Genomic DNA, 24,774 nt, shown 5'->3' on the forward strand with positions numbered 1-24,774 from the left:
AGGACAAGCAATTTGGTGTCTTTGATTGACATGAAGAAGTCAGGACTTCCGAAGAAGTCCTGAGAAGAAATCCTGAGGATTGACATTAAGAAGTCAGGACACCACTGTTGTGGTGTGTGCATGACCAGTTCATTGCTGACATCACTAGATAGCATGAGCTTTATTCAGGGAATGCATGGTCATTTACCTCCATGGAGCAGACTGATAGTGTTTCCTAGAATCCCCCCACATCTCTCACCTTTTAGATATCACCTTCAGTAGAATATTGTTTGTGTATCTGTTGAAGGAACTAAACCTGCAAACATTTTATTGTGCTTGCTCATGGTGGACATAAGGGTCACTGCAAGAAGATCTGCATGCTCATTTTTGATAATAAAAATGAACTTGTTAAAAAGAAATGGGAAGTGAATTACAAATTAAAACAGCTATGATTCTGGCAGTAATGTAACAAGAAAACACAAGAGATAAGAGTGCAATTTACTGAACTGTAAATAATTTCTTTTTTTTTTCTCTTTACTGAGTTAAACTAACTGATTGCTTTTAACACATTCATTATTTTCTTTGTCTTAGACAAAAGAAAAGATTGAAAAACTGAAAGCACAAGCTGAATCCTTCTGTCAGCGGCTGGGGAAATACAGAATGCCGTTCGCCTGGATTCCCATAAGCCTAACTAATTTCTTCAATGTTTCCACACTCGAACGAGAAATACCTGAGACTGAAGGTTTAAATGGTAGTCATCTAAGTTTTCTAACTAACACAAAGCAACTCTTAGGTGGTTTTGACCATAGGAAACAATGTCATTCACTCAGGCTTCAAGAATGACTGACAGATTCAAGTTCACACCTTCTCAGCCTTCAAATACAATTTAATATTCTCACTATTTCATCTCTGCTTATGTATTTATGTACTCTAAATATTCTTCCATGTTTTAGACTCAATTTTGGTTGAACACTGGCTTTGTAGTAGGGAAAGTGTCTTTACTATACGGAGTCCATTTGCAATACATAGGAATCAAACTACTTAGTTTCTGGAGTGTACAAGTGATATATTTAAGCTGCACCTAACATTGACCAAAGGGGGTTATAAAACCCATTAAATAAAAATTTAAATAAGCTTGTGCGTTGCAGCAGAAATAATGTCACACTAGGTGTGTCCTGGCATTCCATTATGTCGCATAGTCTGAAATACGAGTAGTGGGAAATACAGGCAAAAGGTAGTAGGTACTGTTCTCTGTCCTCTGACGTTACCAGGAACTCGTGGATTTTTAGTGTATCCTTATAGTCTTTGTAGAGAAGCAATACAAAGCATGCTGGTATTTTATTTAATTTCCCTTTGAAGGGAAAGGATCAGCTAGTGACAAGAAGGCAACACTGCTACAGGCAAGAAGACTTTCTGAGAGGAGTCTCAGCTCCGAGGACAATTATCCAGCATCAAACTTCAAAACAATCTCTCTGACACTCAGCACCTTCTTTAAACAGGTACAAGATGCTCTTTGTTTCTGATTGCCTAAGACATATTTCATATGTGTCATGTGAGCTGTGTTGGGAAGAATTACCCAGTGATGTTAGTGGGGGTACAGAGGATAATTGCCGTTGAGTTGGCAGTGACCCACCTGCTTTGGATGCCTCAAGGTTATGTTTCATTCAGAAACTTTTCTCAGTGTCATGGAGTATTGTTATAAGAATACTGATTTTTGTCTTTCTCCTGTAGGAAGGTGACAGGCTTAGTGATGAAGATCTGTTCAAATTTTTAGCTGATTTCAAAAGATCATCTTCCTTGCAGAGAAGAATTAAGACTTTACCAGGTACATAATCCATTTTGGATGGAATAGAATATACATACTTTTCTCCTCTAAATCGCTCTATCAACTCCAACCCCAAAATATAATAAACTTTTTTTTTTAACTCTATAACATACTGTTGTGGAACTCTCTGGGTTCCTCGGGTCCACATGAGTGGGTATGAAGATTCATATTTAGCTTGATACTCTCCAGTGATTTGCTTTCCTCCCTAATTTACAGTGTATTTACTGGATGCCTTTTATTGTTATTCAAGCTGTTTGAAGACAGTGCTTTCAAAGGAGATTTTCCCTGCAGTTTTTTTTAATGGGTCATATTTTACAGAAGGAGATTAAAATGTGTACATATTTCATCTTGTATTTGGGTCAGTGTTAGCTAACAAAGTAGAGACGTGAAGATAGAGTTTAGCTACACTCAAACACCTGACCAGCTGATTTTTACTTTTTACGTAAATTATGGCTTGACCTCTTCTGGATTGTAGAGGAACCTCAGAAAACACGAACTGAGTGCAAAGGTTCTTTTGCCTTTTTAGCTGACAGCCAGAAATGACAAGTCTGTGTTCCCCCAAAAGTTTTCACTTACCAAAAGTTAAATTGAAGGCCTGGTAAATTTTTGTGTCAATGTTATCAGTAGTAGTCATTTAATTGCTGACCACAGCAAGTGTGTCGTTCCTGTTGGGTGGTGTCTACTCTGGCAGATATTAATCAAAGCAGAATCTTCATAGAGAGCGACAGAACTCTGCTAGACAGCACCTTTTTTCAGCTCGCTGTGTATCCTTCTACATGCATGTTTTTTATTCTTATGTAGGCCTCAAACCAAAGATCCAGTTCTTACTTCTGCTTACTTCTATGCTTTAGTTATTTTTGATATGTCTTTTTGGTGAAATATGATTTCTTTAAAGGAGCACTTAAACTGGAGATCTCCCCAGCTCCAGAAAACCTCGGCTATTGCCTGACACCAGAATTACTACCAGTGAAGCCATTTCCAGAAAACCGTAGTCGTCCTCACAAAGAGATTTTGGAATTCCCAATTAGAGAAGTGTATGTTCCCCATACCATTTATAGGTAAGATTATTTTTCTTTAATTCTTAAGATCCATTTGCAAAGATAATTGTGATTTATTTTTTCAGAAATATTTTTAAATGCTTAAAACGTTGTGTTATGCTGATGATTTGATATTGTTAGCCATTACAAGGTAAGATACCTGCTGGATGCTGTATTTAGTTATGTAGTTACCTTGTCCCATGCAAAATATTTCTAAAATGTCCAAAAACCTAACAGCTTTCATTGACTTGACATATATATATATATAATGGATGTATATATATTGGCATAGATATTACATATATATATAATTGATACACACACATATATGTATTTGACATATATATATAATACATTTTAATATATATAATCATCTTTCCTTTTGTGTGTTTATTTCAATTACCATTATTTTTAATATTCATAGTTTTCATAGATATTTGTGCTTGATAATTACTACTGTTAATTTGAGTCATCTGGCCATCTAAGGAAGTAATGTGTAGCTCTGTGTATTTTTTCACTTTGAACAAGGACTCTGTCATTTATTTCATTAAATCTGTTCTGGTTGTTTCAAGGAGACTAAAATACTCAGTAGCATTTCTTAGTGGTCTGACATAACTGAGTCTCCAAGAAGCAACAGGTATCAAAAGAATGTGCTTCGATGTGTTTGTGCAGCATAGTGTTCTGATAAGTAGTGATACTGGAAATAGCTAACTAACAATAATTCAAAAGGTGTTTATTGCAGTATTAAAGATAAAAAATACTTTCATTTGACTGTTTTGTTAGCGAAAACATGGAAGAAAAGCAGTGGTAGTTTTTATACAATTGAAAATGCAAACATAAATGAACTTGAGTAACAACACTTTTTTGATGAAAAAAAATAGGCTGAAGGTTTAACTTTCCTATTCATTGTCTGTCCCCAAAACTAAGCAGCACTTTCTAGCTCCACTGTTGAGCCCTGTAGTGTATAAAGGTTTGCTTTTGAAAACAAAAAGCATTGGCAACCATTGTGAGTTCCTGAGCTAGAAAGGGAATTGAGTTCACACAGAATATTCTCTTTAATTCTCACCAGGGTAAATTTCTGCAGCTAGACATCCTGAATACCAGAGTCACCATGTTAAAAATTAATTTGTGGATCTCCAGAAGCAAGTTGGTGTGTCTCCACACATCTTCAGTAGTTAGGCATCTGTGTTGCATAAAGATGTCCATATTAGAAGAAACTCTTGCTGTTGCTCAACAGTTGTTCACACCCAGCATGCATAGCCTGTTCAGATTTTTTTTGAGCTCTGTTTTGATTTTCATCTTAAGTAAAAGTTGTGGCAACAAAATGGATGCTGTCCTGCCTAACTAGTAGTAAGTAATAAAGAGAAGATCTATTTGGTATGTTTGCCTTAGGTAATCTTTACCTCATTTAATGAATCAATGGTGATGACACAACAGACATGCTGTAAATAGTATTATGCTGTAAACTGTAAACTCAATCAGTTAATAACTCAATTTAACCCTGGAGACAGCTTTTTAAATACACTGGGGAAAAGGTAAAAAAAAAAAATGCCAGAACGCTAGGTTGTGTTCTGACAGCTTTGTGACTGCAACCATGTTTGGAGTCAGACCGGGGAGTTGCCTATAAAGGCTGCTGAAATAGTTAATAATTCTGAACTCCAGAAATAGTTCCGCAGAAAGTCAAATGAGGCAGCTTTGCAAACCTTACAAAATGCGGACTTGGTGGGGCCAGGAAGTAGCACCTGGGTTTGTGCAGCATCATTGAAAGCACTTCCTTTTCCTACAAGCTAGAATAACCTAGCTGTGTCTGAGATGCTTTTCCTACACCATATACACAATCACAACAGTGCTCCTTTTGGTGAGCATAAGTGTTAATAGGGAGTATAGGCCAATTATCTGTTTAAATTAATCGCCATCCAAGCCTCCTTGTTTAGTTCTCTCCATGGTGAATATTGTTCTGGGCTTGAGACAAAGCTACCCTCCACGAAGTTGACTCTGAACTTGAACAAAGCCAGATATGAAGTTTTTTATGTTATTTTATTATCTTTCCTCTAACTCAAGGACCATAGAATCATAGAAGTAGAACCATAGCTTCATAAAACAATGTGCTAGCAGTTAGTCATAACTGAATTGACTGTGACGGCCTGCTGCTGTCCTGAAGTCAGTTTAATGTTTCCTAATTTTGACTGTAAGTCTACAAACCAGTTTTATTTACCAGTGCTATGGATTTAGGTATTAAAAGAATGAAAAATAGATGAAGTTATTAGCTGTTTCCTATTAATGTGTTACCGTGAATGTAGGAGAGGGTTACATATAGAAAACTATTAGAATAACAAATCAATGAAAGCTTTTAAAAATACAGTCTGGTAAGATCTTACTAAGATAATAATACTTCTGCACATGTCCAGACAATACTAATGAAATATCTACCTTCAGTTTGTTGCCTGGATGTTTAAAAGAGATGCAAAGACTTAGTTTTCTTTTTCTTTCTTTCTTCCTTCCTTCCTTCCTTCCTTCCTTCCTTCCTTCCTTCCTTCCTTCCTTCCTTCCTTTTTCCAGTGTAAGATACCTGAGGGGGTGGGGGGGAAAAAGTCTTTTTTTTTTCTTTTTGAATAATAGTTTTTTCTCTATTGTAGGAAAAGCAGAGTCCTCCGTAATACTCTTTGAACTTGGCTCTTGCTAGTTTTTACACTGGTGTAATGCCATTAATTTAGGTGATTCTGTTTCTGATTTATGCCAGAGAGATCAGCCAGCCAACTTTCTTTGTGCATTGAGAAATTGAACACTTCTTTTTGTTGTGTACCTACAATTCTTTAATAAAAATAGCTCCCTGAAAATGTCAAAACATTCCAAGATTTATTTCTTTCAATACCTTCCTTTCTATTCTTAATAGGAAAAAACATATAATTTAAAGTTTGTTTATCATTTTATTTTCTTGTGAAGTATAAATGAAAATGGTGATGCTTACTGCCCCTGTGAGGTGTTGGTTCTGAGGAAGAGGGATGGTTAAGTCCCATCACCTCAGCAGTAACTCAGCTTAACCAGGCATGGAAGGTCTGTGCTTTGATAGGAGAAGTGCCTAGTGTTTACAGGATTTTTAAGGGAAGCGGGGAAAAAAAGCTTTTCTTTGCTGTTTTATTTCATTTAATTGCACACCACTTGACAGTGTGCTCAGATTTGCTCTAGTCTGCAGTCTGCAGTGTTAGTTGGAGGCTTTTCTACGGTAATCATTCCACCCAGCTTTGACTAGTGTTGATTGAGGAAAGACTGTAGGTAAATGATGCTCTGTGATTCCCCTATTACTACTAAAGCAGGACCTGTGAATATTGGTGGATAGTTGGCTGAGTACAAGCCAGCAGTGTGCTCAGGTGGCCAAGACGGCCAACGGCATCCTGGTTTGGATCAGGAAATGTGTCCAGCAGGCCTAGGGAAGTGATTGTCCCACTATACTTGGCTCTGGTGAGGCTGCCCCTCGAGTACTGTGTTCAGCTTTGGGCCCCTCACTACAAGAAGGACATCGAGGCCCTGGAGCATGTCCGGAGAAGGGCTACGAAGCTGGTGAAGGGCCTGGAACACAAGTCCTGTGAGCAGCGGCTGAGAGCACTGGGGTTGTTTAGTCTGGAGAAGAGGAGGCTCAGGGGAGACCTTATTGCTCTCTACAACTACCTGAAGGTGTGGGGAGCTGGGGGTCGGCCTCTTGTCACAGATAACTGGTGATAGGACTAGAGGAAATGGCCTCAAGTTGTGCCAGGGAAGGTTCAGGTTGGAAACGAGGAGACATTTCTTCTCAGAAAGAGCAGTCAGACATTGGGACAGGTTGCCCAGGGAGGTGATGGAGTCACCGTCCCTGGGGGTGTTCAAGGAAAGGTTGGACGTGGTGCTTAGGGACATGGCTTAGTGGGTGACATTGGTGGTAGGGTGATGGTTGGATTAGATGATCTTGGAGGTCTTTTACAATCTTAATGATTCAATGATTCTATGAGTCTATGATTGATGAGATTTGGAGGGGGAAGTAAGACTTTTCATGGAAGGTTTCATAAAATTTCCTCTGCTTATTACTTAGTTAAAAATGACTTTGTCAAATACTGTATAACAAAGCAGAAACAATAAAGATAAAAACTTCACAAACAGCGTTCTGGGAGCACAGGCCCCACTCCCATAGACAGCTTGTTTTTCATGACAATCTTCGTTGGTTATGTAGTACCGGCACAGAAAAAAACATGCCGCCATGGCATGGTAATCATTGCATATTCACTGAGCTGAGAATCTGAATAAAATATGTATTTGCCTAAACTTCCAGACGAAAGCAAAGCCTCTAAAGAAAAGTGTTTTATTATTTAAAAAAAAAAAAAAAACAAGTACTTTAATTAGAGGGGTTTTGAGGGTTGTTCAAAACATTTTGGGTAATTGTAATTTAACATCATCATAAATTAGATTCATAAATACACAGTTTTGAGTTGGCTGTTAAGCAAGTGTGATTTGAAATGCAATAGCATTTAACCAAATCTTGACAATTTGGTGTCTTGAATAGCTGCTGTATATGGAAATCATTAGTATAGTATCTGTTTTCATATTCTGTTTTATACTACTTTTTATAGCACTTTTATACTATTTAAACTCTACCATATAGTGTCACATCTTACATAAGGGTTGTGTTTTGCCTCCAAACACAGCTCATGTTTTATTCTTGATGCCTTTGTTCTTCAGCTTCAGTATTATTTCTTCAGTCTGATGTGTGGAAACAAAAGAGCACTATCAGCAAGAAAATCTTGTTGAAGTCAGCTTTGAAATTAACAGAAAGTAAATGTAAATCATTCATAATGTAGACCAAAGAAACCAGTGTTCATGTCTTTTGCAAGTAAAATTGAGTCTTCCAGAGACCTGCAGGAATTAAAGACTGCATGGATTTAACATGTAGGTATCTCAGTCCAAGCAGAATCCTAAAGTATAAGAAATGTGGGACTGAATGGCTCTTCCTAAATTTAGTTCCAATTCTGCCACTGACTTCTGCAAAACCTTGTTTTAATGGTTATATCTCATATTCTCCAACTGCATGGTCACATCCACAGCAAGATGCCTATCATGCAGGAACGTCAGAAGGTTTACACTAATATTTGTATATTATGTTCAGTCAGTTCTGGGAATTTGTTGTGGTTTGATTTCCCAAAATTGAGGCTATTTCTTTTTCCCACTTCTGTGTCCTGTAAAAGGTATGACTATTGCTTCTACTCTAGGATGTTAAGGTAAGAGCGCTCTGTCAAGCACTCTCAGAAAAATTGAACTGCTCGTTTATTATTATTATTGCTACCAGTTAGTGCAACACCAAATGCTCACCATTCTCACAAGAGAGAAGTTATACTGAAGACATGAAAGAAACAACTACTATGAGGTATCTACCTTTCCAGATGGTTTTGAATGGAATCATCCTCTTCACTGTTTTGGTCTTGCTGCAGCTCCACTTCAGCAGGCCATGGCTTATACTGTGATCTTGTGTGAAGGTGTTGGAGAGAAATAATGAAGCTACTCTGATCACTGATAGTAACCCTAGTTCAGTAGTGTGAGCCTGAGAGATACTGACTGAATCTGTTTCTATTGTAAAGAGCTCTCAGCCAGGACTCTCAGAACTGAAAGAATTCCTTTCCAAGCCTGCAGATCTTGTTGCTGACCTCAGGACACTGTGCTTTCTTCTTCAGACCATTTGCTTTCCACCAAAATGAACATGCTTGAACTTCACCCAAGAATTGTTAAGGTGTTGGACTACTGGTGGTAGTAGTAGGTGTCTTCCCATTTGGTAAGACAGATGACTTCTTTAGCCTAGCTCTGCAGGGCTTCCTGCAGAGACCACATCATTTTTCTCAATACATTTCTATTCTTGCTTTATAGATACCTTGAGGCATGCAGTTTAGAGAAGAGGTATCACTGAGGAGCATTGCAGCTTTTCAGTATAAATTCTAGCCTCCCAGATCAGGATCTGGGGAGGGTGGGGAGGTGGTGGTGGTGAATGCAATCAACAAGTCAATTTAGACAAATCCAACTTCCACTTGTTGACTCCTAGCTGCATAATTCTTGTGTGCTAGGTTTACTGCTGAATCCTATGGCCACCATTAAGGTTTTTTTTTAAGTTTCCAACTGAAATTTTAAAAGCCAAAATTATCCCACCACAATTGTCAACCATACCACCATATTTTGAATAGGTTGACTGTCGTGTAAAGATCTGGTATGTTCTTAATTATCAGGGATTCACTACAAATAATTTTGAGGTAGAACTTCACCTAGGTTTACAGAGCCAGAGGAACTGCAGGTTCTGGGATGGTAAATGAATGTAAAAATACAGTTCTAAGTCATGGTTGCTATCTTCCTTTTTTCAATTTTTCATACTTCAGTCAAGTGACAGGGCCATGCCTTATGTATGACCTGCCATCTGGTTACTACAGTGTCTTCATATTGCAATAGTGAATACCTGGTGGATATCCACTCACTTTATCCCCTTAAATAACACTGCTACTCGGGAAGTTAAGGAAGTGAGGTTATTATCAGTGGAGCAGTGGATTTAGTTATGGCAGAGGACTGCAATGTGAGGGTAGAGACCTCAGAAGGTGGTATAATCTCTTTGCTTTTCATATTGAAAAAGTTTAAAGTTGTTTTAAGACTAACTTCTGAAAAAGAAAATGTGAAGCAGAGAATTGTGGGTCAGAAAATTCTCTACATTTGCACACTAGAAAATTATTATGATAGGTTACATTATTTTCTTCGTGCTTTTTATGATTCACAACATCTCACTTACTTGTCTTTGGTCCTGGTTTTCAATCCCATTATGTGGTTGACTATTTTTTTTTTTTGTAATATTTAATTTTTGAAGTAACAGGAAGTCAGTTTAATGATGTATATAGAATAACTGTGGGTTCTGGAGAGAAAGCTGTTAAAATTTTGTCTGCTTTGACTCTAAGCTCTAGATCACATCTAAGCTTAGGAAGATCTATTTTCTTTTCGTAATTTTGATGTGATTTGAATCCTGAGGAATCTGATGTTAAGAGTCAGCCTTTCACTCCATTCCTCTGGTAACATTTTTTTTTTAACTAAAAATTTAATAGAATTAAGATTTTTAATAGAATTTAATATAATTTAATAGAATTAAGGTTTTCACACCGGTACTAATGGACAGACTAAACTGAAAATTACTCTCACTCAAAATTTAATGTGGTCTGACCACTGACTCTTTAATACTTCCTAATTTCAGCAACATGAGAAAAAATATTCAAACTATTGTCCAAATTAGAAGAAAATTGTTCTAAGATACGCAATATATGATATATATATATATATATATATATACAACCTTTGGGATATGACATGTTGAAGTTCTGTCATTATGCCATTTGTTCTAGTCAATGCCTGGTAAGGGCAGTAGTTCTGTACAGTATTTGTGATTTACATTATCAGTTTCAACCATTTTTTTCTGAAGATTCCCCCAGAAAGAATAGAACATGAGAAATCCACAAAGATTGAAAGTTATAACTAATGAGAGTATCAGGTTTTGTTTCCAATACCATAAGTAGCATATAGCAATGCTGATTGATCAGTCTCTGTACACTTATACACAATCTGTACTTTTTATCAGTAGTGACTGCTTGGTAATATATTGGCTTTTGTTATGTACAGTCATCAATTAACATGTCTCAGAAGTTTGAGGTGCACTTGCTGAAACCTTATATGTAACAGCAAGAAGAAAGATTTCATTATATCACACATATAATACACAGCAAATTGTTACAGACAAAAATTCTGTCAGATCACAGTCTTGAAAAGTATGCACAGATTTTATTTTGGCAGAACACTGGTCTGCATTGCTTTGGCCATAGGAAGTGATCCAATCATCACTGCTAAGTCTCATGAAAGTATAGAAAAGTCAGCAAATTCAAATGAGAATTGTTGCATTGTGTCCTGTGTCAAGCTGTATGGACCCTTAGCTTTCCCATCCTGAAACAGCCTTTTACTTTACAGTCCTTGCTGGGTCAGCCTCAGACCCAGAGAAGCTGTCCGAATCAGTGCCTCCCCCAGAACCCTGTTATCCTTTGGGACACTAGTGTTGATGTTCGGTGTTCTGCCATGGCTTTTGTAGATGCCTACTGACTTGTGGATGGCTCTTGTTTTTTGTGCATGCTTCTGGCTATGGCTGGAGATAGACCCCTGCTCTTTCTGTTGAGGGACTGAGAGGAGAAGTTTAATTACACTATCTGAAAGCAATTGCTATGGCATGTTGTTTGAATACTCAGCTCAGCACTAAGCCTCAAGGGGGTCATGATGCCTCCTGGAGCTCACCACATCCTTAGAGGCATGCTAACTGCTGTGTGGAAATGCCCGGGCTCTGAGGTTTTTGGAGGGCACTGATGCTGGCAGGTGGTAGCACTCTAGGCACTAGTCAGCAAAGGATCTGCTGTTCATGCCTGTCCCTATTGCAGTGCGAAGAAACCTCGTTCAATCATCTTTCCAGCTTCCTACTTTTAGAGTCAGGCATCACTTTCATCTCTTCAGGATGCCCAGAATCAGTGTTTGCCTCTGTTCTTCCTCAGGTTTAATACACATGTAAGCAAGGTCCCTAAAACTGCTTGAGCATAAATGGCATAAGCTTTAGCTCTTCAGTACAGTACATGCTGGAGTAATGCTTCCTTGGTTGTCAGCAGAGTCAGCAGAGAGCTCTGTTTGTTTGTGATTTTCCATATCTTTCATCTCAAGTCACAACTAAATGTAAAATCCAGTGCTCAGGGACATTATATGGATTTGTGACATCTTTTGCTGGGCTGCAGATTAATGAAGCAACAACTGGATTATGCACCCTCCCCTATATGTATTTCTTCATCTCTGACAGTTGTAATGCTGATAATATCCTTCATTTAATATGCCATTCCCCAGACATAATTCAGTGGAGGTTACTGATATATTTCTCACTTTCACTTAGCTTTTCCTAACATCATGTTGGAAAGAATTTGGTAGAACAGAAAGTGCATGTAGGAAGGTAAGGAAGAAAGCACATTAGTGTGGCAGGCAGGAGTGCTATGCTGAACTAAGGCAAAGGCAAGTCACATACTGGTCTGTCTGCTAAGACATGCCATGGCTCATGTAGCATATGTTGGTTGGTGCAGTAGCTTGGACTGTGTAACTGAAGAGTACTGTCACTTTCTGGCACATGACAATAAGGAGTACAAACCACAGTTTTCCATGTCCTAGAATACAACAAATGGAAGATGGACTATCTGATTTAATTACAATATTCTCCAAAGCTACTCCACACAATTTCAGCTGACAATAGCACTAAGGTACTGTGATAAGGACAGGGAAACTTTGTGTGTAGTTTCTGACTGTCACAGACACAAAGCAAGGGTGAAAGTCCGTGAGTACTGCTTGTTGGAAGCCGACATGCTTCCACCAAATATTCGTCTTATTTCTTATACTGTAAGGACAAAGCGTGAGAATCTTATACCAAATTGGCTATTTAATTACTCATAAAATAGACATAGTTGTGATTCCAGAATGTGTACAATTCAGGTCTAGCTGAAATCTCAGACCTTCCAGAGACTTCAGTGGAGAAAAAGCTTTGTATTTTCATTTTGACTCTTCTGTCAGAATTCTTGGGTCTTGAACTCAGAAGACCATCTGTGCTGCCAAATAGCCCACAGAAATTAATGGTGCGTTTTAAGTTTAGTAATCTGTCTGGGTACACACGCCACTTTCGGTGTTGTAATCTAGGAGTGTATATTGTTCGTTTTATTTGTGATTCTCTGAGTAATTCTTTTCCCCTTTCAAAATCTGATTCTTTGTAGCTGAGAAGGGAGCTGCTTTCTTGAGAGATTCCTACTTTTTATTACATCAAGCAGAGTTATTCATTCATTTGTATCTAGAAATTGGAATCCCTAAACACAACATGTTTTAAGTCACAGGATGAACTTATCTTTTCCATGCAAACTTTTGGAAAATTGTTCCTGGAAAGCTTTCACTATATAGGTGGGACTGAAGGACAGGGAGAGAAGTGAAAAAAGAAGTGAAAGAGAAGTGAGAAAAAAAACAAAAGAGAGAGAAGGTAAAAGCTAGTTTGTGCACTTCATTTTGAAAAGCTTGCCATTTGCCTATTTTATTCTTCTTTCTCTGTCTTTCAGAAATCTCCTCTACGTTTACCCTCAGAGGCTGAATTTTGCTAACCGACCAGCTTCTGCAAGAAACATTACTATCAAGATCCAGTTTATGTGCGGTGAAGACCCATCCTGTGCAATGCCGGTAATAAAAGCTGAGCATGTTTAGCAACGTTTTGCTTAGGTGCAGTCCTGAGGAGTCACTGAAGAGACAACTTGTTGTTTACTTCATGTTGCCACAGTTTCTAGTTGGGCCTTAGGAAGGCAAACATCAGAGAGATTGTGAAGCTTGTCAACTCATCAGGAAGCAGAACTGCAGTCCTGACCCATGCCAGGAAAGAACTGTCACTGGAGTGGAACACGGGCATATCACTCCCTCCTATTTAACTCTTCCGACCTTATTTTCAAAAGAGTGGCGCTATATTAAACCAATGCCATGTTGGAAACTCTGCCGGTAAAATTCACAGAGCCTCAGAGACCTTTTAAGAATGATGCATTCTGCCATACAGTGTAACCCATCCATATGCACTGTGTGTACGCAAATAATGTAACACTGCCATGCAGAAGTTGGAGTCTTCGTTACGTGAATATGAACGGGTGCACAATCATGCAGCTTAGGTAGAGTTTTTTTTCTGAAGCGTCCTGTGTATTAAGGCACATGAATGCACTCCTAGCAAAGCAGGCAGTGCTGTCAGTGTTCAGGTCATCCAATATTTCTCATTATAGGATCCTGTCCTCAATTTTACTAAGTTTCAGGCGTTAAGCTTGAAGTGCTTTAGCCCTGTAGGCATCAGCTTCAGACTGAAATTTTTGGGAAACTTTCAGACCATGTCATTGGCTATTTAAGAATGACATGGGATAACATCTTTTGTGATTTTAGTTGTGCTAAAGGGAAAAATACTGAATTGAAATATTACTTTGAGGAACCCTAATCCAGCAATATGTTGGAGCAGGAACTGACACCTGATCAGCCTTTATGAGTATGCTGACACAATGCATACTTTATAGTTGTACATTCCTTACTCCAGATGAGCTCTGGAATTGAAATCAGAGCATCAGCACAATATTTTCCCAAGCCACGTTTCTTCTTCTTCTGGAGCTGTGCTGTATGAATGTAACACTTATCTTTCACACAATACTGCAGTGTTGGTTTTGTTAAATTCTGCCCGTATCACTAATTAAGTTTTGATGAACACTTAGGACAGAGGCAGTTTGTCTTGCATCACTCTGCACTGTGAGCGTGAGCTTCACCTCAGTACATATGGGCTTGTGCTGTACAGATATCCTTGTCTGAGCTTATTTCCCTGGTCTCCCTTTAAGGTTGCTGGGTTCCAGCACCTTACCATGGAGGCTGAAATGAGAAAAGTGAATCAAACACTATTAAACATAAAGGAGCTGTGGACCTCTAAGGTTAAGGTGAGGTGAATCTCACCCTGAATGATCAAGATACAACTGAAAAACAAACTTAAAAAAAATAATTTAACATTTTAACATTTGATTAAAGGCAATGTGGTAATGTTCAAGAGGCTTATCACAACTTCATTTCTGGAGTTCCTAACTTTTAATAGTGCATGACTAGACAATATAATATAAGATAGTCAGTGCCTTTGCCCCATCTTCCTGGTGTTTTACACTGAATGTTGTGTGAGGAAGATGCCAGGTAATAACACATTTGTTTCAACATGCAAAGGTCAAAGTGAAGGGTTATTTTCAGCTTTGATATACTGTCTTAAAATTGATACAGGATGATAACTATTAAATGCTTTAGATCTGACTGCTGTTACTTTCTTTTCTTCTTAATGCAGGTAATTTTTGGGAAATCTTCAGGTCCAGAATTTGTGCAGGAGATATACACAGCTATCACATATCATAATAAGTAAGCAATCTTATTATTTGTATGAGATGAGATGTATTAATCATGAATTCTTTACATAACTCTCAGCCTACACAGTTAATCAAAGAATAATGGTACTAATCCATTTTAAACTTGATTTTAATTTTAACATTGTACTAATTTTAATGGTACTAATCCATTTTAACAGCTGAAATCCCAAATTAAGATTGAATGGTTTTGAAAGTAAGAAGATGGGTGATACTTGAAACATTCCTGCTGATACACTCTGCATCTATGCTTTCCCTGATTCAAAGCTGTAGATATGTCCAGAGATGGGTGTAGCCCATTTGCTTAACTTGTCTCAGAAGCTGTTTTCCGTATCTATACTTTTCTTATAAACATCTGGAAGCCTACTGGCAAACATGCCTTCTACCCAGTCTCATACTTACTCTGGAGATGTGTGTGGCTTTTTTTTTTTTTAAACAGGTCTCCTGACTTTTATGAAGAAGTTAAAATCAAACTGCCAGCAAAACTCACAGAGAAACACCATCTATTGTTCACATTCTATCATATCAGCTGCCAGCCAAAGCAAGGAGCATCTGTGGAAACCGTCGTCGGGTATTCAGTAAGTTTCATTTAATATAAATGTGTACGTGTATGGGGGTAAGTGGGCATGGTGTGCATCCCATGCATATAGACTCTTTGCTTGTCAAGAATTTTGTCACACCTTTCCTTTCTGGTTGTGGTAACACATCAAAACCTGTAGAAGGTCCTCATAGTCAATTCATGGATAACACAGGCATGTTTATATGTTCATTAAGCGTACAGGTTTTAAAAATACAGATGCAACTTGTGCTATGTTACATCCTTGTCCTGTATCTTTACATTGGTAAGCATCTTTGAAGCTGATGAATTCACTCAAAACAACTGAAGTTAAGTATACACCTAAATATTTACAACAGCAGTGCTTTATAGTATAGCACCTAATTCTGTTAGGTTTTATTTACTGAGAAAAAAAAAAAAGCAATTACTGTTATTTACTGTTTATCTAACATGTTCATACATGAGGTAACAACTAAAATAATATTTTAATTAAGTTTTATATGGCATATAGTTTATCTTAAAACTGGTCTTTACCCTTGTAAAAATAAAAATCACAAAAAATCCAGAAGCCAAAATGTAATTCTATCACTTTTGTTTATCTTCATGCTGATTAGCGTAAGAAATACGTATTGTAGTATAATCTCTTTGACATTTTTCTTTATCAATAGATATTTTTAACTAGAGAGATTTTAGAATGAGAGAAAAGCATAAATGATGATAATACTTTAGATTGGAAAAAGTCCTAGTGGTATTGAACTGTGGAGCCTATCTGTTTGTTCTGGTTGTGAAGTATGTGTTTGTTTTTGACTCCAGTACCAATAATCCTTTCAAATGGGCTTTCTTTTGTGGACAGATACAGTCCCACCAATTCCAATGGTATTGGTAAGAAGTAAATTAGCCTGTAGTTCAGAAGCAAGACTTGACATAGGCGAGGACTTAATTTTTAGGTTTCTACTCACCTAAATACAAAATATGTCTGCATTGTGCTACTCAAATGCACAGCCTCTTTCAGATTTAAATAAGAGCAAAAAGAATTGTGTCCAGATATCAATACAGAGTTCGGATGGGTCATTCTGACCCTAATCCTCATGGTGACATTGAGCAAAATGTTCAATTTTTCCCTAGCAAAATGTTCAATTTATCCCTAGCAAAACTTTAACTCTGTTGATTTGCTTCAAAGCCAAAAATCAGCCTATTCAAGACAAGTTATTTTTTAAAGAAAAACATGGGCCCTATTAAATCTTTCTGATAGGATTTATTTGAAAAACATGTCACACATTAAAATCTCTGTGTTTGTTTTCTTCAAAAGAGTTGGTTTGTAAAGCAGTCTTGTACATTTTTCTACAGTAGCTATCAGTGAATTTAAAATGCAAATTACTGTTGAATGGATTGGAGCAGAGAAACTCAGGTCAATATCTCATTTGTTGTTCTGTCGACTGTCCATAACAAATTAGATAAATAGCTCTAATCATATATAGTCATGAATATTGCTGCATTTTCTCTTCATTTGTTTCAGTGGCTGCCAATTCTGCTAAATGATCGTCTTCAAACAGGACATTATTGTCTTCCTGTTGCATTGGATAAGCTGCCTTTCCACTACTCAATTCACTCTCCTGAGGTAACAAAGAAAATTATAAAAAGATAATATTTTCCCAGTGTAGAAGAACATTATGAGTATTTTATGATCTAACATTGGTGTCTGCTTGTAGACAATTGCCCCTTTTTGTACTTTAAAGGGCGAAAGCTCTGGAGAAAAATGTTGTTGTTATTATTTTCATTGGTGTTATTATTATTTTAAATTGTTATATTGTGTTTTTTAAAGTTATTAATCCAAACCGATCATTGCAAATTGTCTAACCAGTGATACATCTGTTTAGAGGGTGTCAGTTTAATAATTTGCTTTCTTTCACAGCATGATTTGCTCATTTTTTGTAGCTATGTGGGAAAGGGAGAGGAAATGGAATCAGGTGCTGCTACTACAGCACAAAACTGCAATCAGAGTAAAATATGGCAAGCAGGAAACTGTCCACAGGTTTAGAAGCTGTCCATGGGTTTAAAAACTGTCCATGGGTACCACATCACCAATGAGTGCCTTTGGCATTTCATTAACTGTGAACTTCTAACCTTAAAAAATTCTCATCAGGTGGTGTGCATTCACACTGTCTATGCTAGGCATCCAGCTGAAATGTTCCTCATTTCCCTCTTTAATGCATCAGTTTTAATTCACCTAGTCTATAACAGCAAGAAGATGCCTAACTCGGGTCCTCTGTATGGCATTGAATTAGATATTTGAAGTGAACACATGAAGACCCTACAGACCCATGTAAACAGGCTTTCTGTTTGATCATTAAAAGGCAGACAATGATTCCCATATTTCTTTTCTATCACAGAAAGTTCCATCACAGACGCCACCTATTAAGTGGGTTGAGGGACACAAGGGTGTTTTCAATATTGAAGTGCAAGCTGTTTCATCTGTTCACACCCAGGTAATGCATCAGAAGCAATATGCAGTTGTAGTTTCATTTCAAAGAGAGTTCAGATGTCCAGGCTGATTGAGGAGGTTTATACACTGAAGATATTTAAGCCTACACAGGTTTGAAAACAGCTAAAAAGCTAAAAAAAGCTAAAAAGCTACTGTCTTATAGCTGTGGAAAGAACCTGATATTCTCGGTGAATGAAATCCATGGGTATGAGTGAACAAATGAGCACTCTCAGCAGCCAGTCACATCAAGCAATAGGGAGTCTGGTGTCCTCTCAGCTCAGCAGAGGCCTGTTTGAAGGACACTGGCAGGGCACAGTGCCAGTTTCTTCTGTGTGTGTCTTCTGTTCTGCGATGTTAGGTCAGACAGTGTACCCACATCTGCAGAGAAGCATCTCCCCTCCTTCAGGGGCAGGTTGGACTGCCAAAATGCTTTAGGCAGCTCAGCCATCCATGCCATGTGGTCTAGGGACCCAAGCTTAGTGCTGAATGAGAACTCTAGGAATCTGGTCATCTAAATGTGATAGGAAATCAGAGGTTTCCCATTTTTGTTGGGATTTGAAGCTCAACAGATTGCATTGCTTCTGGTGTTTTGTTGTGTCTCCTACTCTTTCTCTTATTCTGTTTAACTCTGATAGCTACATCCAAACAACCAGAGATCCTGTGTCTGAAGCAGGTCTGCTACCCTTTTATAGCATACTTTTTACATACAAGTGTGGCATACTCATAAGGCACATAACTTGTATGTAGCTGGAAGTGAGACTGTTAGGTGCAGGTGGCAGAGGAGCTATAAACTTATGATGTGACGGGGAGAAGGAACAGCATTGTCATGAAATGAAGCAATCACTTTACTGCAGGTTTTAGCTTTTCTGCTTTTAATCTGAACTAACTACATTCTGAATTTGAGCCAGATGAAAAGAAGCAAACAAATCATTGTGGCAGTTGACTTAGAAATTGGTCTCTAGAGCTAACCACCACTTTAAGCCAGAAGGGTGAAAATATTTTTTCTCCCCATATCAGATGTAATTCAGGCTCTGCTTAGCTAGTAGCAGGCTGACCTGTATCAATTTTGTTAACTGTGAGTGCGCTGTATTTGCAGGACAATCACCTGGAGAAGTTCTTCACTCTGTGCCACTCTCTCGAAAGTCAAGTGACCTTCCCCATTCGACTGATGGACCAAAAGATCACAGAGGCTACACTGGAACATGAACTGAAACTCAGCATTATCTGTTTGAATTCTTCACGCCTCGAACCTCTTGTTTTGTTTTTACATTTAGTACTAGATAAACTTTTCCAGCTGGCTGTACAGCCCATGGTCATAGCTGGCCAGACAGGTATTTACTGATGCGTGGTCTTAGAATGGTAGTGTAAGCAAACTAAATATGTGGATGTGGAAAAGCTTGCTAATTATTCAGGCTCAGGTTTAGTAGTTGGGGTAGTCCACTTCAGAAGGAGTTGTGCTTCTCAAGACACAATTTCACAACACAATTTAATCAGGTTTGATTAGATTATCTGTCCTCCTCTTCTCCCCACACATAAGACTTTCAGAGGTACCTCTCTTTTAGAGGTAGTTTAAATTGTAGTTGTTTACTTACCTGGAGAGACATATCAGAAGCAGGAATGTGGTTTAACTTTGTTTAGAGTTCAGTTGCTTTGCAAGGAAAACACCGGCAAAATAACTTATTCTACAGCTGACACTGCTGATTGCACCACTTCCTCTGCCCAAATATTTTTAGACAGAATTGGGTGAGCACAAAAACAGAGATGATATAGTCATGCATTTTCTGTTTCTGAAGCTGCCAGCTGCCTATTACTTATGTTATATCTGGAAGGAAAGCACACTTGGAGAGAGTGGTGCAGTTGATTTCCTATCTCATTTTGATAATCAGTACTTGTCATTCACTGTATTATTTGTGGAAGAGCCTGGTAGCTTGTATTTCCCTGTCAGCTGGAGGAGAATGAGTATTGGTGCCTTTCAAGTAGGTATTTTATAGGAAATGCGTGAAGGCTGCTAGAAATGATAATTAACAGTTAGGGTCTGCCTTTATGAAGCGTGAGGTGGTGGAGAAGCAGAAAGTAGGTCAATTGAAGATGGGTTATTGGTCTATATACACTTTGATTCTGGCATGGTATAACAATTGTTGTCTGCAGCTGTGAATTTGTTAGGGACGGAATTAAAGCATGTATGAATTAGTTGGAATGCCCTAACCTATTTGTGTAACACCCTTCAGGGCTAAGATTAACTCTTACCTTTTGTTTCACAGCCAACTTCTCGCAGTTTGCCTTTGAATCTGTGGTTGCAATAGTGAACAGTCTCCACAACAGCAAAGATCTGAGCAAAGACCAGCATGGGAGAAACTGCCTTCTGGCATCTTATGTCTACTATGTATTTCGTCTGCCAGACCCTCAAAGAGAAGTGGCCAAACTAGGTAATATTGATGCAATAGTTGCAAAAGAATTCTTTTTTTTTATTGATACATGCTTCTAAGTGTGCTGCTTCTGAGACATAGGCAACTGCCTATAAAATAGCAAAACAGAACTTCTTATACCCAGACTACATACCTTTCAAGCACAGCACTGTTTAGATGCATCACTTTTCTCTGAGTGCTGCAGAGAGCAACACAGATTTGCCACCCATGATCTCTCTCTCACTGTCCTTTGTTTAAGATCCAGAGTCTTGGTCAGAGGGCATGCATTGCGGCTACAGGCAACATGTAGCTCCACGGAGATGAAAGTGCAAGACATGTCCTGAACTGAGGCTTTCTTCAAAGAAATTTCCTCCAAAATTAAAATGGCCCTAAGATGCCAATTTCTTACTGGCCTGTAAATCAGTGAACTGCTTTCCATGCAAATCAACTTACTGCTAAGTGGCAGAGGGCCAAGCTTTGCTAATTTCTCTATTGCATTAAGCATGTCAGCAGAGAATAAAATCCTGTATGTTGGCCAATAGGTTGAGTAATATAATCCTTCCCTTCTATTCAGTACTGTTGAGGCCACAGATGGAGTGCTGTGCCCAGTACCAGAGAGGCATAGATGTAGTGGATAAAGTTGAATGGAGGGCCACCAAGACGATCACGGGACTGTAGCATCACTCCATGAGGAAAGGCTGAAAGAGCTGGGACTGTTCAGCTTGGAAAAGAGAAGGGTCAAGGGGTTCATATCCATTTCTGTAAATACCTGAATGGAGGGTGCAAAGAAGGACAGAGACAGGCTCTTTTCAGCTGTGCCCAGGACAGGAGGCAAAGGGCAAAAACTGGAACACAAGAGGTTCCATCTAAGCATCAGGAAGCACTTCTGTACTGTACCAGTGACGGAGCACTGGAATAGGTTGCCCAGAAAGGTTGTGGAATCGTCCTCTTTGAAGATACTCAAACACCAGGACAGGGACCTGGGTAACCTGCTGTGGGTATACCTGCTTGAGCAGGGGTTTGGACAAGATGACCTCAAGAGGTCCCTTCTAACCTTAACCATTCACTGATTCTGTGACTCTGTTGGTGTCTATTGTCTTAAAATGCATAGGATTCATATGATCAATTGCTATGTATTGATTGACATATCACCAAGCAGCTGTGCTGTGAGAACTAAAGATATGTAAGTCTTTTTCAAATATTCATGTAAACCTCCCTTAAGGAACATTTAGGCTGACATTAGGATGTGCTAAAACCTCTAAGTTTGCCTACACTCAGAAAATCTTTATCTTGGAAAAATAAGATCCACAGGGAAGCTGAAAACTAGGTAACTGTTCAGTGAAATTCCTGCAGGCAAATCTACCAGCCTTCTTGGCTACTTTGAGTATGGTGTTAAATTTTATCTGTTCAGGCATGTGAATCTTGTCTTAATCTACAGAAAAATTAAAAAGAGGCGATAGAGGGAAGAAAGAGCTACTACAATAGTGCTGCTACTCAGATAGTCTTCTTAAACTTTCACTACTTGCACGCACAATCACCTTATGAGCTGTAGTTTCCCAAAATGTCTGTTCCTTGTTATTCAATGCCTAAGTAATTTGTTAACAAAGCTGTTGGTGGTGAGATTTTTGAGAGCTCTGTGCTATTCATATTGCTGGTGCTGTAGCAGCACCAAGCAGAGATCTCAGTGAATCTCATGTTTGTCTCATATAAATATGTTCTTCAGTCTTAGTTCAAACATCTCCCCATGGGCAGGTGCAGGGGGCAGTGCCATTCTGTCGGAGTCTCGTTATTACACATTTGGGCGTACTTCTGCAGTGGCCGTGGGGAGCAAACTTCTGCAGAGCCGAGTTATAAGCTGCAGCAATCCTGACATCACTGTCACACAGGCTGCTACTGATGAAGAGGTCAAAAACATCATGTCATCCAAGGTAAGAGAAGGAAGTCAAATATCTGGAGAAGTGTATGGGCCAGAACCTGAGCTGAGAGTCTAGATTTGCTCTTTGAGAGTTGGATTTGCTTCTTATGTATGTATACATATAAACCAGAGTTGGATTTGCACTGTATATATCACCAGAAGCATCTGCTGTTTGTCTGATTTGGCATGTGCATATGTTATATCCACTTTGTTAAGTTTTGATGTCTCTTATCAGTGAATAGAATACGAGGTAAGAATTCTGACTGAATCTGAGGCTTAGCCACTCCACAGAAATATTTTATTTTCCAAGGTGCTTCACCCTCCCATTCTTCATGATGTTTAGGTTCTGTTCACATTATTTCCTAGAGCATTCAGGGAGAGATGGTCCAACTTTAACAAAGCCAGTGTGAGAGAAGACTGCTGTTGATTACAGTGGGCACAGGTTCACTTTCTAAAAGGGGTAAAAGAGTCCTTGAGACGGAAACAGGTTTCCTAAAATACACTGATAATTTATTCTGGTTCCTCTTCACTCTTTTTATTGTTATTTTTTATTCATAAAGCCTGCTTCGTGGTAAATAGTTTCCCATTAAAAAAATAATAATTAGGCAATATATATAGCAACAGCCCCATGATTTGATATCAGCTACAGTGCAGATGCCTTGTGTGGGTTTTGCAACTGAGTCTTTCCAAATTTTTAATTCACCACAGAATCAAACACAAACTTCATCTGTCTTTCTCATCCAGAAATACACATGCCACCAACAGATTACAGGATAGGAAAAGATGAACTAAGAAGCAGGATTTTAGTTCCCTGACGGGCACCAAGCACTTGCTGGTCTGCAATGTCCTTTGATCATCTCAGAGCTTTTTGAGGATAGATGTGTTCATCTCACTGGGGGAAACAAAATCTAAAGCTCCTCATTCAGCAGAAGCTTGGAAGCCTGGGCTCTCACAGCTACAGGATTTTACCCCCATGCAGGGAGCCTGCTCCAGGCTGCAGCCCTGGCAGAGCTCTGCAGCAGCTTGGAACCATATGCCCCTTTCTTTTGCTTTGAGTGTTATGTATGTGAAATACTGCTTCTCAAGAAGGTTATTTTCAGAAACATTTTGAGGTCTTTTTTCCAATGAATGATCAGGTGCATCTCCAGTTAAAGTGAACAATGGCTTTAGCAAACTAAACCATCACTAGTAAGGTGCATAGGCTTAGCCAATCTATTTGGTTTGTTTTTATGGGTATATGTATACATCCAGAGCAATTTTTAATAATGTAGGTTTCAACTTAATAGCCTTACAAATTTTATACTAAGGTACTGTGTCCTAAACAAACAAACAAACAAACAACAAACAACAAAAACTGATTTCAGGATGTTTTTATTTTTTCCAAATAATACACAGTTAAAACATTTGATGTTACAGCTTCATCACATTGATAAATGTAGCAATTTACAATGCTTGAGTGACTACTGCCATTTCACTGCCTTTACATTGTCATTACTTTTAGTGGTAGGAAGAATCCCAGATGATAGTTTATTTAGGATGTAGAACTACCGAATATACTTAAAGGACATTTCAAAGGACCTTTCAAGGGTGAAATTTAGAGCTTCCAAAACACAGCTGCAGTGCTGACGTTGGGCACATGATGTCAGTGTTGGTATTTTCGCACTCCTGTGTCTGCCAAATTCGGGTGGTCTTTGGCCTCCTCGGGAGGGGAGGATCAGTGGGAGAGAAAGAAGCAAAAAAGATGTTTAGGTGAACATCTGTATTTACCTGCAGAGAAAACACCACTGCTGATTTATTTTCTGGTAATTAGCATGTTCTATGTATTAACTTATCATGTATATATTTCTTCTGGTCATTCTCTTCAGCCTGTGGATCACAGCTCTAGTCGGATGTCTTTCTACATTGAAGGAACAAATGATATGCCAAGTGTTTGTGCAAATCCAAGACCATCCAATAAAAAGGTAGCCTACCAATAAGTGTGAGGGTGCAAATTAACGGAGCCTGGAATCTCTGGGGACAGTGCTGGTAATAAGTACTTCTACACGTGGAGAGGGGAGAGGGAGAACAAGGAGTTCTCCCACAGGAGTGAATATACTCAGTGAAATACTGAATCTGTGGGTAAATATTGCCCAAACATTTCTGCCTCTGCTCCAGAGTCTTTAGATTCTTTTTCTGGGACAGATTTAGACAAGTAGCAGCCTGCCTGAATTCTCCCTTTGCTCTCTTTCTCAAGGTGCTAGGGCCTCTGTCTCTTTTCACTGCTTTTTCCCCTTGGATACCTGCCTTTACATGTTACCGTAAATTGCATTCAGACATGTTTGCCACCTCAGTCTTCTGTAAGGAATGTTTTACTTCTCCCCTTTTTGTAGCTTTTAGAACCAAGAAATTCCTCTTCATCCTGAGTATGTAACCCCAAATAGCTTTTTGACAACATAGAAGATACCATATTAGATAGCTAATTCCTCCAGAGCTGGATCTCATGTTTGGCATTAATCAGCAGGAGTGGCTTTGGATGAAGAAGCTGGGGAAAAACTCTACAGTGAGCAGTCCAGAATTTCTGTTGTGGTTAA

The 24,774-nt window shown here is 38.6% G+C and overlaps 1 protein-coding gene across 1 annotated transcript in view; it reads left to right on the forward strand.

The window, feature by feature from the left end:
* DOCK8 (dedicator of cytokinesis 8) overlaps positions 1–24,774 on the forward strand; it is a 95,006-nt gene that overhangs the window by 33,015 nt on the left and 37,217 nt on the right. The window contains exons 11-23 of the mRNA XM_050716416.1: positions 571–730; positions 1,339–1,478; positions 1,711–1,804; positions 2,700–2,862; positions 12,993–13,110; positions 14,771–14,841; positions 15,286–15,424; positions 16,919–17,020; positions 17,793–17,888; positions 18,981–19,215; positions 20,146–20,310; positions 22,042–22,217; positions 24,070–24,165. Coding sequence (XP_050572373.1) covers positions 571–730; positions 1,339–1,478; positions 1,711–1,804; positions 2,700–2,862; positions 12,993–13,110; positions 14,771–14,841; positions 15,286–15,424; positions 16,919–17,020; positions 17,793–17,888; positions 18,981–19,215; positions 20,146–20,310; positions 22,042–22,217; positions 24,070–24,165 — 1,755 coding nt within the window. The remainder of the gene's footprint in view (positions 1–570; positions 731–1,338; positions 1,479–1,710; positions 1,805–2,699; positions 2,863–12,992; positions 13,111–14,770; positions 14,842–15,285; positions 15,425–16,918; positions 17,021–17,792; positions 17,889–18,980; positions 19,216–20,145; positions 20,311–22,041; positions 22,218–24,069; positions 24,166–24,774) is intronic.

This window comes from Cygnus atratus, chromosome Z (assembly GCF_013377495.2).
Source record: "Cygnus atratus isolate AKBS03 ecotype Queensland, Australia chromosome Z, CAtr_DNAZoo_HiC_assembly, whole genome shotgun sequence".
NCBI classification, from domain to species: Eukaryota; Metazoa; Chordata; class Aves; order Anseriformes; family Anatidae; genus Cygnus; species Cygnus atratus.